This window comes from Alosa pseudoharengus, unplaced genomic scaffold (assembly GCF_046254945.1).
Source record: "Alosa pseudoharengus isolate Yale_2024_CS ecotype anadromous, Long Island Sound unplaced genomic scaffold, YU_APseudo_1.1 YU_APseudo_1.1_scf_18, whole genome shotgun sequence".
NCBI classification, from domain to species: Eukaryota; Metazoa; Chordata; class Actinopteri; order Clupeiformes; family Clupeidae; genus Alosa; species Alosa pseudoharengus.
The window spans coordinates 17400723-17415674 of record NW_027468650.1 but is presented as its reverse complement, the minus strand read 5'-3'; the positions used below and the strand labels follow the sequence as shown (position 1 = coordinate 17415674).

General features: G+C 45.7%; 1 protein-coding gene across 1 annotated transcript in view; it reads right to left on the bottom strand.

Moving 5' to 3' along the window:
- Nucleotides 1-11917, bottom strand: part of ttc12 (tetratricopeptide repeat domain 12) — a 56125-nt gene extending 44208 nt beyond the window's left edge. Inside the window, exons 1-9 of the mRNA XM_076291124.1 lie at nucleotides 11866-11917; nucleotides 10882-11048; nucleotides 10428-10458; nucleotides 10203-10280; nucleotides 9980-10101; nucleotides 9505-9564; nucleotides 7231-7302; nucleotides 7000-7060; nucleotides 4914-5126 (exon numbers count right to left, since the gene is read on the bottom strand). Of these exons, the coding sequence (XP_076147239.1) occupies nucleotides 4914-5126; nucleotides 7000-7060; nucleotides 7231-7302; nucleotides 9505-9564; nucleotides 9980-10101; nucleotides 10203-10280; nucleotides 10428-10458; nucleotides 10882-11048; nucleotides 11866-11917 (856 nt within the window). The remainder of the gene's footprint in view (nucleotides 1-4913; nucleotides 5127-6999; nucleotides 7061-7230; nucleotides 7303-9504; nucleotides 9565-9979; nucleotides 10102-10202; nucleotides 10281-10427; nucleotides 10459-10881; nucleotides 11049-11865) is intronic.
- Nucleotides 11918-14952: the final 3035 nt, after the last annotated feature.

Sequence of the window (14952 nt, the reverse complement as noted above, 5' to 3'; positions counted from 1 at the left end):
CAGACGGAGGCAGAGGAAGAGGACAGTGTGTGTGTGTGTGTGCTGGTAAAGATACGGAGGGGAAGGCATTCATCATGATCACCGCTGCCCAACACTCCTCTCCTCTATGCTTTGGGAGAACGAGATAAACAACAGGGAATGAGGGAACAGCTCCTCTGTCTCCTCTCCTCTTTGACAGGGACACAACTGAAGGTGCTTCCTGTATGTCCTCTTCTCTGTCTCCTCTCCTCTCCTTTCCTCTGTCTCCTCTCCTCTCCTCTCAGACAGGGACACAACTGAAGGTGCTTCCTGTATGTCCTCTTCTCTGTCTCCTCTCCTCTCCTTTCCTCTGTCTCCTCTCCTCTCCTCTCAGACAGGGACACAACTGAAGGTGCTTCCTGTACTGTATGTCCTCTCCTCTGTCTCCTCTCAGACAGGGTCACAATTGAAGGTGCTTCCTCTGTGTCCTTTCCTTTCCTATCCTCGGTCTCCTCTCCTCTCTTTTGTCTCCTCTCCTCTCCTCTGTCTCCTCTCCTCTCCTTTGTCTTCTCTCCTCTCCTTTGTCTCCTCTCCTCTCCTTTGTCTCCTCTCCTCTCCTTTGTCTTCTCTCCTCTCCTCTGTCTCCTCTCCTCTCTTTTGTCTCCTCTCCTCTCCTCGGTCTCCTCTCCTCTGTCTCCTCTCCTCTCCTTTGTCTTCTCTCCTCTCCTTTGTCTCCTCTCCTCTCCTCGGTCTCCTCTCCTCTCCTTTGTCTCCTCTCCTCTCCTCTCCTCTTCTCTCCTCTCCTTTGTCTCCTCTCCTCGGTCTCCTCTCCTCTCCTTTGTCTCCTCTCCTCTCCTCTTCTCTCCTCTCCTCTCCTTTCAGACAGGGTCACAACTGAGGATGCTTCCTCTGTGTCCTCTCCTATCCTTTCCTCTTCTCTCCTCCCTGCTTTGGGATGTTACGACCCTGGTCTCTTTTGGCCCCGCCCACTTCTGTGCCTGTGCTCTGTCTCTCCCTCTCTCTGTGGCAGGTGACTAGGGCCCAGGTGTATCCAGGTGTGTGAGATCACCCTTTGGCGTATGGATAAGAAGCCTGCTCTCCCCATGCTGAGGGCTCTCTTCTCCTCTTCCGACATTGGCTTTTGTTGTATCCGTTTCGCTGTACATACCCCTAGACACCGACTGGCACTACATTCTTATTTTACAATCCATTATACTGACTTCCTTAATCTTCTCTAGAATATTCTTTAATAAATATACTTTATTTACTTATTATCTGTGTGTGGCCTCCCCTCTATGTTTCATGCTTGAGCCGGCATGTAACAGGGAGAACGAGATTAACAACAGCAGGAACAGATCCCCTGTCTCCTCTCCTCTCCAGACAGAGAACAATGGGAAGGAGTCCAGCCTGCTGCCCAATAACGCAGGACCATACTGTAAGGTCAGTCTCCACGCAGAACAGCAAAGACCGAACCAGACCATTCCATTGCACACCCTAACCATTTACACACAGCTCAATCCCATCACTGGGGCAGGGAAAACACTGACAATCACTTTACTGCATCACCTTCAAAGTGAAATACAAAATGGTAAAAAAAAGTGCATTGGGAATATTCTCTTTTTAGATTATTTAACATGTAGAGTATTATGGGACAAAAAGAGACCAGCTATCTGTGATGTAAGATTTCTAAATGCATTATGTGATGTTATGGTGTGGCGCTTTGTTGTGAGGCAGTGGTAAACATAGTGTGTAGACTTTGGTAAATTTCTCATGTCTTGGATGATTTTGGATACTTTTGGATGATTTTAATAATTTGGGTGGCATTTTCCATTTTTTATGGGCTACTGATTTCAATCATGTTTCTTTAGAAAGAGTAAAGTGATCTTTATCCAACCATACACAGGCACATATTTAACTGTGGAATCTGTAATCTGGAGGCTTTGGAAATGTGGGTGTTCCATACTACTGTATACTATACTACACCCATGGCCACATCTCAATTTCGTATCTGGCCGTCTCAGAAACTCATTACATTGCAATGCTGACGCACTATGCAGGATGACCACGGTTTACTGTGAGTCTAACTCAGATCTGCATTCATAAGGAAAGGTTCTCTAGACTGGAAATACCCATACGAACCCTTGGGAAATTTGGGATTCGCTCTGCAGGTCTGTCTGGCCAAGAGGCCATTGAAACCCATTTCTAATGTCCCTAAAACACGGGCACGCAAATACAATAGCTATTCCAGCATGGACGTGTATTTCTTTGAAATCGAGTAAACAACTGCACAACTTTGTTTACGAGATTGCTACACTTCTGAAACGATTTGGTAAGAGTTTAATACACCAATTTAAGTTTAATTTCACTGCTAGTTACGCCCCTGCTGAAAGTCGTAAGTCAGTGAAGCTCTTCCAGACCTCTTATGTTCCAGACTCACTCTCAATTACAACTGAGAAGGTCTGCGTGCTAACCAGGGTCTCTGCTGTCTAACTCAGATCTGCGTTTATAAAAAGAGGGTCCCTACCATCTGCATTCATAAGGAGAGGGTGTCTGCTGAAGCCTCTGCTGGCTTACTGTGGACCCTCAGAGGCACACTGTGGGTTATTGTCATGGTAACGAGATTTGCAGGTTTAAGGGAGTGTGTGGCTATTTTCATTTGCCTCCACTGATACCACAGCCCTGCTCATTACTGCTGTTCAAGCCAGCTGCTGGAGTGCCAGAGGCAGGGAGAGGGCAGAGAAGACAACTGAGCACCACGACAGCCCGGCTCAAAATACAGCACACACACACACGCACACACACACGTACACACGCACACAGACACGTACACACACACACGCGCACACACGCGCACGTACACACGCACACAGACACGTACACACACACACACACACACACACACAACACAGCTGACTGGCACCGACAGCCAAGGACAAAAATAGATATTTATCAAAAATAAAAACAGAAAAATTAAAAAATTGCTGCCTGTTGCAGGATGCAGATGAGCACGTGCAGAATGTTACTCCAACAGATTTAGTATAACTGATAATTATAACAGATTTTAATATAATTGAACCCCCACAGAATAAGTCCTAGTGGGAAATCCTGAGGATTTGTTGTCGTAATTGCAAGCAAAAACAATCTATGCAGGGTCACATTTGTGATATAACCATTAGTCAACGTGAAATAGGAAAATCTCCTCGTAGCTCAACATCCGGCTGTCTGGAGAGCCATGGAAAAGGAGCTTGATTCTAAAAACTTTCTTGATTCTGGGAGAATGCACTTTATACCAGTCAAGTCAATACTGACAACCAATCATGGAGTTGAAGTTGAAGGAGTACGGTAACTCCACAGCACTCAGAGGCTGACTGCAGACAGACTGTCACACACACACACACACACACACACACAAACACACCATTTTTAGATTCTAGCACCAAGAAAGCACATCCACACACACAAACACACACGCACATACACACACACACACACACACACACACACACACACCATTTTTAGATTCTAGCACCAAGAAAGCACATCCACACACACAAACACACATGCACATACACACACACACACACACACCATTTCTAGATTCTAGCCCCAAGAAAGCACCCCCCCACCCCACCCCCGGGCATGCTGCCAAAGAAAGCTGTGAGGAACACATAAAGGTGTAGGTTTTTGAACATTCTAAGTTCCGCAACAATTGAAGGTTCTAAAATTCTATGTTGTATTCAATGAACCCAGATATTCTTTAGAATGTTAATTTCCCAACATTCCCGTCACACCGGTGTGACGGTACTCCTTTAAATTAAGGATGTATGTAGAAGTGTGACCCAGGAGCTTACACCGCTCCAGCACCCTCCCTCTGAGGACTCCCTGTGCAGGCTCCGGGTCTGTCCATTTGTTCCAGTCCACAAATATACAATACACACACACACACGTGCGCGCGCACGCACACACACACAGCTGCTGCAGCAGCAGCAGCAAACCCTCCAGCACACACACACACTATGCACACACACACAGACACACACACACACACCATGTGCACACACACACACACAAATACACACACACCACACACCAAACACACACAGACACACAAACATAGACACACACACACACACACATACACACCAGCAGCAACAGCAAACACACCAGCACATTCACACACCAGCACACACCAGCAGAAGCAGCATGTCATCCAGCCAGCACTCCGGGCTCAGAGTCACGCTCCACACCCCGCAAGTTAAATATGACGAACCAAATACCATCAGGGCTATTAGATTCGCAGGAGAAGCAAAAATAAGTCAAGCAGATGAACTGTGAAAGATCAAAGGAGTGAAGCGGATACCTTAAAGAAGGAACAGGGGTGAGAGAGAGAGAGAGAGAGAGAGAGAGAGAGAGAGAGAGAGAGAGAGAAAGAGAGAGTGAGTAAAGGAGAGGACACGCACACACACACACACACACACAGACCAAGAGAGGAGATAATTTGTTGAATGGGAGCGCTGGCTGGCTGTGAAGCCCACAGAGGAAACGAGAGGGCAGCCAATCCATCACAATGAGGGCTGAGGGAGTGAAGTGGAGCAGAGAAAGTGATGAGGAGGGAGAGAGGAGAGGAGAGAAGAGATCAGGGGAGGAGAAGAGAGGAGAGGAAAGGAGTGAAGAGGAGAAAAGAAAAGAGATAGGGAGAGGAGGATAAGAAAGCAGAGGAGATAATAAAAGATGGGGGAGAACGAGGAGAGAAGAGAAGAGAAGAGATGAGAAGAAAAGAGAAAAGAAGAGAGGAGAGAGGAGAGGAGAGGAGAGGAGAGGGGTGGAGAAAAGAAAAGAGATGAGGGGAGGAGATGAGTGGGTTGGAGAGGAGGGGAGAGGAGAGAGGAAAAGAGAGAAGAGGGGAGGGAAGGAGAGGAGAGGAGGAGAGGAGAGGAGGCCACATGTGTGCTCACAGTCAGTGATGGCATGTGCCAGCAGCTCCACTCCCCCGCAGTAGTACAGGCTCATTTCATCAGGCTTGTCCAGCTTCCGGAGGAGCTGCAGCAGCCCTTGTGTCGCCATGGAAACCACCTCCACCGCCTCCTCCTGCTCCTTCTGACATTTCTCCTGCGCGCTTCGCTCCTCCTGCTCCCTGCGCTCCGCCAGCTCCACCTGGAATAAATAATCTGGGTGGGGGAGGCAGATGACACACACATTTACACACACAGCCAGGCCCAGGAGCCTCAACAGCCAACCTCTGCCGGCACTCTGGACATCCAGAGATGCGGTCAAACTTCGTGAACAGAGGTGAGCATTCAAGGCAAACATGTTTTCTCTGAACAGTTCAATTGGAGCAACTTTATGTAAAACTTTCCATAACCCCTCGTCCGACTCCCCTGTATGATGACGGACAACAGAAAAAACAGAAAACTGTTTGCAAATGTTGGCCAGATGTTTGTGGCCTACTTCTTTAAACAACCCCATCACAATGCCCAGCACGTCCTCTTAACACTATACACTGATGAAAGACACTGTATTCACACACACTCATTCTTTCTCTGTCTCTCGCTCTGTCTCTGTCTCGCACAAAGGAACAGAGCAAATGAAAATTAGTTTAAATGCCTCGTGTTCAGACTGGGCTAGAGGGCCATATGGGGCTGAACAGAAGACAGAGTGAGGAGCAGTCAGAGACAGCTCACTGTAAAAAAGCGGCTCTTTCATGTCTCTGAGTTTGAACTCACTTAAAGAATGGCGGGCCGGGTCGGGCCGATAATTCCAGCCACTATCCTCGGGCCGGGCCGGGCCGGGTCCTTGATCAAGCTTGCTTTTTTCTTCTTCTAATCATTAGCCTACTTGGGTGGGGAGCTAAAGCTATGCCATAGTCAGACTCAGCAATATGTTATATTTATCAAAGTAGGCCTAAGTAACAAGTGTATACAAAGTTATACAAGTTAGGCTCAGAGTTACAAAATGTCAATTGTAATGTCATCTGCGCAACACGTGTCATGCGCAGCTTCTCCACTCGCACACATCACACCGGGCCTGCTGTGCTGTATTGTGTAGCTTAAGTGCAACGTGAAGCTTGAAGATGTAAAGAAAAAAAATGAAAACAGGAGAAATAACTTCGAGGAAGTTTGGAGAAAAGTCGGAGGTATGCATTTGTCAGGTATGCTTTGTTGCGTGCATTAAGTGCGCACGATGTTCACCTATGACAGCAAAAATACTTTAAGATGAACATGAAGCAGGCTTGCCATGGCAGAAATAATGATAGCCAGCCTTCAATGTCCTCTTTTGTCCTCTCAATGTCCACTAAACGGATTTCTGTAGCTCAAACAGCTCGGAATTGTAGTTGAGAACGTCAGTTATAATGGCCCACGTCGGGTTTAAATCGGGCTCGGGCTCATAATTACAGTTAACGTGTCGGGCCGGGTCGGGCTCGGGCACAATGTGCACGGGCTCGGGTAGGGTCAGGCTTGATTTTTTGGGCCCGATCTAAGCTCTAGTGTGTGTGTGTGTGAGTGTGTATGCGTGTATGTGTATGTGCCTGTGTGTGTGTGTGTGTGTGTGTGTGCATGTGCATTTGGGTGTGTGTGTACAGTATGTGTGTGTGTGTGTGTGTGTGTGTGTGTGTGTGTGTGTGTGTGTGTGTGTGTGTGTGTGTTTGTGCATAAGTGTGTGTGTGAGTGTGTTTGTTTGTGCATGAGTGTGTGTGTGTGTGTGTATGTGTATCTGCGTGTGTATGAAAGTCATGTCTGGAGAAAAAAAAGAGAGAATGAGGAGACATCAGTTGAAAAGGTGAAAGAGGCTGTGATTGATGTAGCGCTGTCACTCTGCTCATGTGATCTGGATCTGGACGTTTCTCTCGTCTCGATCCCTGATGAAATCCGTTCCGTCCGCCATGCAACCGAATCGAATGATCGGAAACAGACTGTAATGGGCATTCGCTCAGGTGACCTCAGGTAACCCGCCTTTCATCACGGCCTGTTGCTCAGGTGACCACAGATGCACTCAGCTCAGTACCACCTTATACCTTTCCTCAGATGACCTCAGGTGACCCACCTTTCACAACAGCCTCTCGCTGTGGCTCCATCTCCAGGATCCTCATGTAGCACTCCCGCGCCTGCACACACACACACACACACACACACACACACACACACACACACACATATACACCACACATGAGCGCAGCATCAGCGTTAGCAGGGAGAGGTGTTAGCCGCTCAGCAAGAACATCATTAGGGCTCTGACAGAGTGACCGAGTATGGGGTAAACACGGTGAGGACTGACCTTTGCATACTGATTAAGGCCGAGATGCGCCCGACCCATGTGCACGTACGCCTTCACACACTCCTCATTACACTGGCGGAGGGAGAGAGAGAGAAGGAAAGAGAGAGAAAGGTGGAGAGAGAGAGAGAGAGATAGAGAGAGAGACACCATGTCTGAGTGTTGAGTCTGTCACAGCAACGAGCCATCACCAGACACACAGCAATCACTCAAGCACACAAACACACATACAGACAGACACACACATACACAGAAGAGCACAACATCACAAGTTTTATAAACTTATTATAAATAATAAATATGAAAAAAAAAACGTTTAGAAACTTTCAACAAAAAAAACACCAAAATGTGTAAATAAAGTCTATATTTTCAATCTAGTAATACACAGTAAATGTACTGTGAAGGTAAGATGTACACATGAGAACGTCAGTGTGGCACAGAAGCTTCTAGAAATGCTTATCACTATGTAAACCACTGCACCAGCACACTGGGCTTCAGTGCACACCTGCAGTAGAGCCCACCTTTAAAGCCCACCTTAGTGCCACAAACCTGTAGAGCCCACATTTAAAACCCACCATAGCGCCACACACCTGTAGAGCCCACCTTTAAAACCCACCATAGTACAACACACCTGTAGAGCCCACCTTTAAAGCCCACCATAGTGCCACACACCTGCAGTAGTGCCCCTTTGGAATACCCATACGACCTTTCTGCAAATTTGGAATTCGCTCTGCAGGGCACACAAACACAATCGCTAATCTGACATGGACGTGTATTTCTTTGGAATTGAGTAAACAACTGCATTTACAACCTTCGTTTACAAGATTGCTACACTTTTGAGATGGTTTGGTAAGAATTGAATGTCCCAATTTAAGTTTAATTTCACTGCGTTACACCCCTAGAACCTCAATGAAGCTTTTCCAGACCCACACCCAATTGTACAATTGTGAAGGTCAGGGTGTTCCCAGGTTAGTAGTGCCCACTTTTGTGCCACATACCTGCAGCAATGCCCACCTCAATGTCACACACCTCCAACAGTTCGTTCAAGAATCGTTCAAGAATCTTTGCCCTTTTTTAGAGTGGGAAATTAATATATGGGCATTGAGAAAGAACGAAGTAGGGCTGATGACAACCACTCAAGCAAGCAGTAATAGAAAAATCTAATTACTAGATAAACACCAATGCTGTATGGAAATATATTTGTATTAATGTATTTTGGAAAGTACATTTAAACTGTTACAACAAATGTCCCTGATATTCCCTGACTTTGTAGCCTGACGAGCCAGACCCACATTAAAATGTAGGGTCTAGGCACTCACCGTTCACAGTACTCAGTCCAAGGGGCGGGATAATCGGTTGTCTTTCAAATTCCCTCTGTACGCAATAGGACAGCGCTGAGTCCCATGCATTTTCCCACCAGCGGAGCTAGTTGGCTAGTTCAAACTTTTGCCAACTTAAAACAAGCTTACTCGTGTCACACTGTTGGCCAACAGCAACATCCATCTTCTTTGTTTTCAAGTAGCAGGGAATCAAGCCAAACCGTTGCAACTCTGCCATCAATCATTATGTTAAGCCCGCCTAACGACTCTATACACGATTTGATTGGCCTGATAGAAGTTTAATTTTTCGAGCTCACAAGCCAACGGAGAGTTGCTAGACTAGCCCTGGAAGCAAATGTAATTTGCTGCCGCTAGGGTGCGTCTAGTTTTCTAGGCTACTGACTTTGCCCTAAAAAAATACAATTAACTTTCCTGACTTTCCATGTTTGGAATATAGACTTTATTAAAATGCCATGATATTCCAGAAATTCTATGACCTGTGGAAAACCTGTGCCCACCTCAGTGCCACACACCTGCAGTAGTGCTCACCTTTAAAGCCCACCTCAGTGCCACACACCTGCAGTAGTGCTCACCTTTAAAGCCCACCTCAGTGCCACACACTTGCAGTAGTGCTCACCTTTAGTGCTCACCTTTAAAACCCACCTCAGTGCCACACACCTGCAGTAGTGCTTACCTTTAAAGCCCAGCTCAGTGCCGCACACCTGCTGTTGTGCTTACCTTTAAAGCCCAGCTCAGTGCCACATACCTGCAGTAGTGCTCACCTTTAAAGCCCACCTCAGTGCTAAGTACCTGCAGTAGTGCTCACCTTTAAAGCCCACCTTAGTGCCACACACCTGCAGTAGTGCTCACCTTTAAAGCCCACCTCAGTGCTAAGTACCTGCAGTAGTGCTCACCTTTAAAGCCCAGCTCAGTGCCACACACCTGCAGTAGTGCTCACCTTTAAAGCCCACTCACAGTCAGCGATGGCCTCTGTGTACCTCTGCAGTTTGATGAGCGCCTGCACCATAGGGAGACACAGAAACACACACTAAAGTCTGTCTCTTTCATCCTGTGTCTACCTACAGTTCGTCCTCCAGAAATGAAGATGAATGTGTCTGTGTTTGTATCTGTATCTGTGCTGTGGGTTCTACTTGTGCCCAGTATTGAATTTCTATATGATCACCTGTGTTTGTATCTGTGCTGTGTCTGTGTTTGTTATATCTATGTTGTGGTTGTGTCTATGTTGTGTTGTGTTTTTGTCTGTGTTTGTGTTTGTGGCTGTGCTGTGTATAAGTCTGTGTCGTGTTTGTGTCTGTGCTGCGTTTGTGTCGTGTCATGTCTGTGTTTGTGTTGTGCTGTGTTTGTGTTGTGTTGTGCTGTGTTTGTGGCTGTGTTGTCATATCTGTGACTGTGTCAGCACTGTGAGACTCCACCTGTGCCCGGTTGGTGTAGAGCTCCTGCTTATCTCGCAGCTGCAGCAGTCCCTCCGTGTAGAGCTGCACAGCAGTCTGATAGTCCCCCTGAGAGAAGGCGACGTTGCCTCTGGCCTTCAGGGCTGGGTGTGTGTGTGTGTAGAGGGGTACTCAGCGTGAGCCAACACGAAATCCAGCCTCTGCTCTGACAGACAATTGATTTACAGGAGACATCCACTCTTACCGTTGGATTTCTCTTCCTTTGCTTTCCTGCTCTTCCTCCTCTCCTCAGCATCCTTCTCCAGCAGCCTCATGAACGCCTCTAAGCCATGGAAGGGTTACAGTTAGCCATGCTTGAAAGGCTGCGCACTGATCAAAGTAACCGTTTTCTGGGGAATGTGCACTTAGCTCTACATCTTTCAGTGTATATGCCCCTGTTTGTCATGTGAGTAGACATGGTAACACACACCTTGACTGGTGTCTGGATCACTGGGGAAGTCCTAGAACACACAGCACGACACACAGCATAATTTTCAATGGTGAGAAAAGCACTTTGATGGGGTACATTGCAGTCCGTAGCATTAACAAACAACCCAAAATTGTCATGGTGTACAGTAGGCTAAGTACACTTCAGAAACTGCTAAGTTCTCTTAATGAACTGGCTATGAATTCTGGTTGTTTGAAAATACTAATTGACTGATTTGTATTTGATCTATATAATCTCACATAATGAGCACTGTGTGGCTGACTATCAGAACAAAACAAAACAGCCCTAATAGTTTTCTCTTGCAGTTTGATGTTCGTATACTGTTTCAACCCAGCAAAACTCTGGGTTGAAAACTCCACCAAAAGATAAAAAAAAAAAAAAAAAACTTGTATTGCTATTGCAAGTCTCTAGCGGCAGGCCAAACAAATCCAGTTACCGCTTGGGCTGTCGCTGCCGCTGGGTTACGTGAGTTAATCACAGTCCGGTTGACGGCTCCTTTCTGATGCGTCTTCCGTTTAGAGGCCTCCAGCCAGCTGTCCGCGCGCTCCACAGCTTTGGCGTGGCTACTCGTGTCAGCAGAAGACAGCTCTTTCACCAGCTCGCCTTCAGACATAAGCACCATGACCATATATCACCCACACACACACACACACACGCACACACACAGCAAGGACAATGCAAACAACCAGGGCACAACATTGGTGGTTATGACGATACACAAACTGTTGCGATCCTAATTGAATTCACTTGGCGACGTGTGTCTAAAATTAACAGAATTAATTTCTGAAAAAGCATCACCTAACACTGCTGTTTTAGTTTTGCTGCTAACGTTAGCGATCTCACAACGTGATTCTAACTAGTCTAGAAGCTACCATTTCCATGTATGTGTCACTTAATATCCATTTCTATACAAACCAAGACAGCGGACTCCTAAAGAAACGCAACCACCCACACAATAGGTGTATCTAAATTAGCTATGTACCAAAAATGACATTTTACCGTGACTCGAAGAGCTGTAAACAGCTGTAAGGCTGCGTGTACACAACCGCTTGGAGCTCCAGTGGAATTTTAATTTCATGAGAAGAATTCTTGATCTAGCTGCTAACCGTTCATGTGCCGTTGAAACGGTGTAAATAGGCGACCCATCAGGCCAGCACTATAACTCCGAGCGTGGTAAACAAAATCGGATATTTCAGGCAGTAAATGCTCCCGTTAAGAACCAAACCAGATTTTGTTCAAATCTACACATCTATGGCTACTGAAATATGTAAGGTTCATTTAGTAAATGTTATTTTGAAGTGTTAAAAAACATCGTTGTTTTAGAATTTCTGAACAAAAGTGGTGATAATTGGGGGTGTTACGATAGTCTAACTAGACTAACGTTAATGTCTATTGCACTGAGGTTTTGAACACAACGTACTTATCGCATCCACATTTCCCAGGAAATCATCAAATCCTTCGCTGTCTTCCATTGTGAATGATGCACATGAACGAGGATGTTCCAAAGTGGAAATTATAAAGCTGACCAAGTAGCAGCCACAGGACAGCACACAGTTTACAAGCAGTGTTTCGTTACGCTGTAACCATGGTTACGAGCAGCAGGAAGTTGAGCAACATGTTGGGGTCGTGCTCAGCATATCCTAGACATTATAATATACATGTATATTATGTCTATGGTGCTCAGCAAAGAATCTTTGGTGCTCAGTGGTCGTGCTGGGGTCGTGCAAAATTCAAAAGCCTACACCCTATTTATATCTAATTATTTTGTACAGTGTTGCTGTGTTGTGTAGGGTATTATGATTATGGTTGTTGTTATAGCTATTCAGTTAAATTTGATTTGTGTAGCCTATAGTCCATTACTAATATTGAGTAGGCCTATTGCTTTATTTGGGCCGTTTGACTTTACTGTTGACGACAGTCGACGACAATCGCTTTGGACAAAAGCTAAGAAATAAACATATAGGCATAGACAACATGGTGCAGGGAGTAATTAGGCCTACGTCTTCGTATCAGCTGAACACACCTGCAAAAGAAGGGGGCGGTTACGTTAACTCCAGAGGCAAAGTAAACAATCCAGTTAACATGAAAGCCAGTTACCATATAACACCGTGTTACATGGCAACTGGCACCCATGTTAAAGGGGTGGTTCAGGATTTTGGACATAGGACCTCATTTCCAAGTAAGCAAGTGTAATATTTATCAGTGGAGACCGTTTTCAACATGTTTCATCCAGTCCTTCTAATTGCAGAGTTTGCAGGTGCTAGGCTAGCGCAAGTCAACGGTATGTGCTAGCCTGCCACTAAAAACAGTCTTACCCACTCCAAAGTACACCCGAGGCAAATAAATTATAACGCCAGACTATCGATGTAAATGTCTGTATTGATAGTGTTGTTTCTAACGTTATTCTATCCTTGCATTTCAACGTTCGCATTACATTTTGAGGGACTAGCAGCGGCGGAATTATACTTGCTCCGGTTAGTAGTACTGCGCCGAAAAGTAAACAGTAAAGCGCACTCCAATGGGGATACCTAGTAGTAGCCTTGGTAATAGCAGTCCGCCGCTGAGTTGCAAAATGACTACTAACAACTTCAGGGACCAAAGTATAACTATTGCAATGCGATGCAAGGGTAGTTGTATTTCTTACACTATTCTATCAACACAGACATTTACATCGATTGTCTGGAATTTGCCTCAGGTGTACTTCGGAGTGGGTAAGACTGTCTTTAGTGGCAGGCTAGCACATACCGTTGACTTGCGCTAGCCTAGCACCTGCGAACTCTGCAAATAAGAAGGACTGGATGAAACGTGTTGAAAACGGTCTCCACTGATAAATATCACACTTGCTTACTTGGAAATGAGGTCTTATGTCCAAAATCCTGAACCACCCCTTTAACTGGCTGCGTTGGTGACGTTTAACGAGTGATGACGTTTCTTTGACAGATGTGGCCGCTTTGCAGATTTGTCACTTTCTGATGGAAACTGGAGACGAACAAATACAAATATGCATGACATATTTAAATGTCAAAATTGTCTGTAGTACGCTACATGCACTGGACCATGAATATGCCACCAAAAAAATAAATACAAATAGTAGTAACAACTCGTGGGTATCAAACCTGCTTCCTAAATGAAACCACTTACATGATAACCATACATCTAGACTTGCGTCATTGTGACTTAGGTATGATCTACACCAGACGCGTAACTGAAGCGTTCCGTTCGTGACGCGTAAAATCCATTTTAGATGAATGGTCTATTTTTTTCAAACGTACGCCCCACTGTCACGTCTGGTGTAGCTACTTCCATTGAATATAGCCTAATGGAAGCTAATTGTTGCAGCAGACGCAACGCGAACGGAACGCTTCAGTTACGCGCCTGGTGTAGCTCAGCCCTTACAGCTCCCACACACAGCTGCGTTCCGTCAACGCATGCCAGTGGGTGTTCCCGACGGTAGTTATGCAAATGACTTGAAGTAAAACCGTAATGTGATTGGTTGGTGCCGTCCGTAGATTGGCTTGATTGGCCGGTGCCGTCTGTCGGTGCAGCAACAGCTGAACTCCTCAACGCGAGCAGCGGGAGAAACGTGACGCGACGGACCCACAATTCAGTTCGGCAACGGATCACGTGAGCCCATTTAAAGTGAATGGGGTGCGTCTCCAGCAACGCGATGCACGCAGCTGTGTGTGGGAGCCGTTAGTCTACAATTTGAAGAAGTCAGCTGGCGATTGTAGCAAGTTTACACGGCTGATGGTACATGTTGTCTTGCTACAGCAGTTGCCCAAGCCAGTAGGTCTTCAAAGTATCATGGTTAAGTTTTCACTGACTGCTGGTCAGGCTCTGGCCACCTAGTATCTGTAGCCTAAATTGAGGAAGCGTTGCTGGTCTAAAAATAAATAAATAATAATAAAAAAACGTGTAATGGGGAGGATTGAACCCATGTCGACTGCGTGAAAAAGCAACATAAAGGCATTAACCTGTTGTGCCACAGGAAAAGCACAAATGTGTGAATTGGTAGGCTAAATCAAATATCAATAAAATATCAAACCCATGTTTACATGTCAGCAACATTAACGTTAATAGCCTATAAGCCTAAGCATTTTTGATTCTCCCTGTGCGCAAATTCTGTGTAAAATATGGACACGTTATAGACTTCTCCTGCCCATTGCAGTGTGGGTTTCAATGCCTGTGTTTCATGAACTGAATTCTTAAAGGAACCGTATGTAAGAAATGTAATTCAATTAATCATAAAATGGCCCTGATTTGTCACTAGACATTAGGAAATCAAGCTAATTTCAAATACTTATATCACTGACAACAGTAGTCCGGCCAGGATATCGTCATTTAAAAAAGTGAAGTTGCAGCCCTCAACTGATGTTGATGTTTACATATTTGTGTTTTAGCTTGATTCGCCACCCTCCACCTATTTAGTAATCACAAAGTCAGTAGTGTTTCGGCATATGGGTTGCCAGCTCTGCTCTGCGGTGTACACCGCTCTACAGTATTTTGA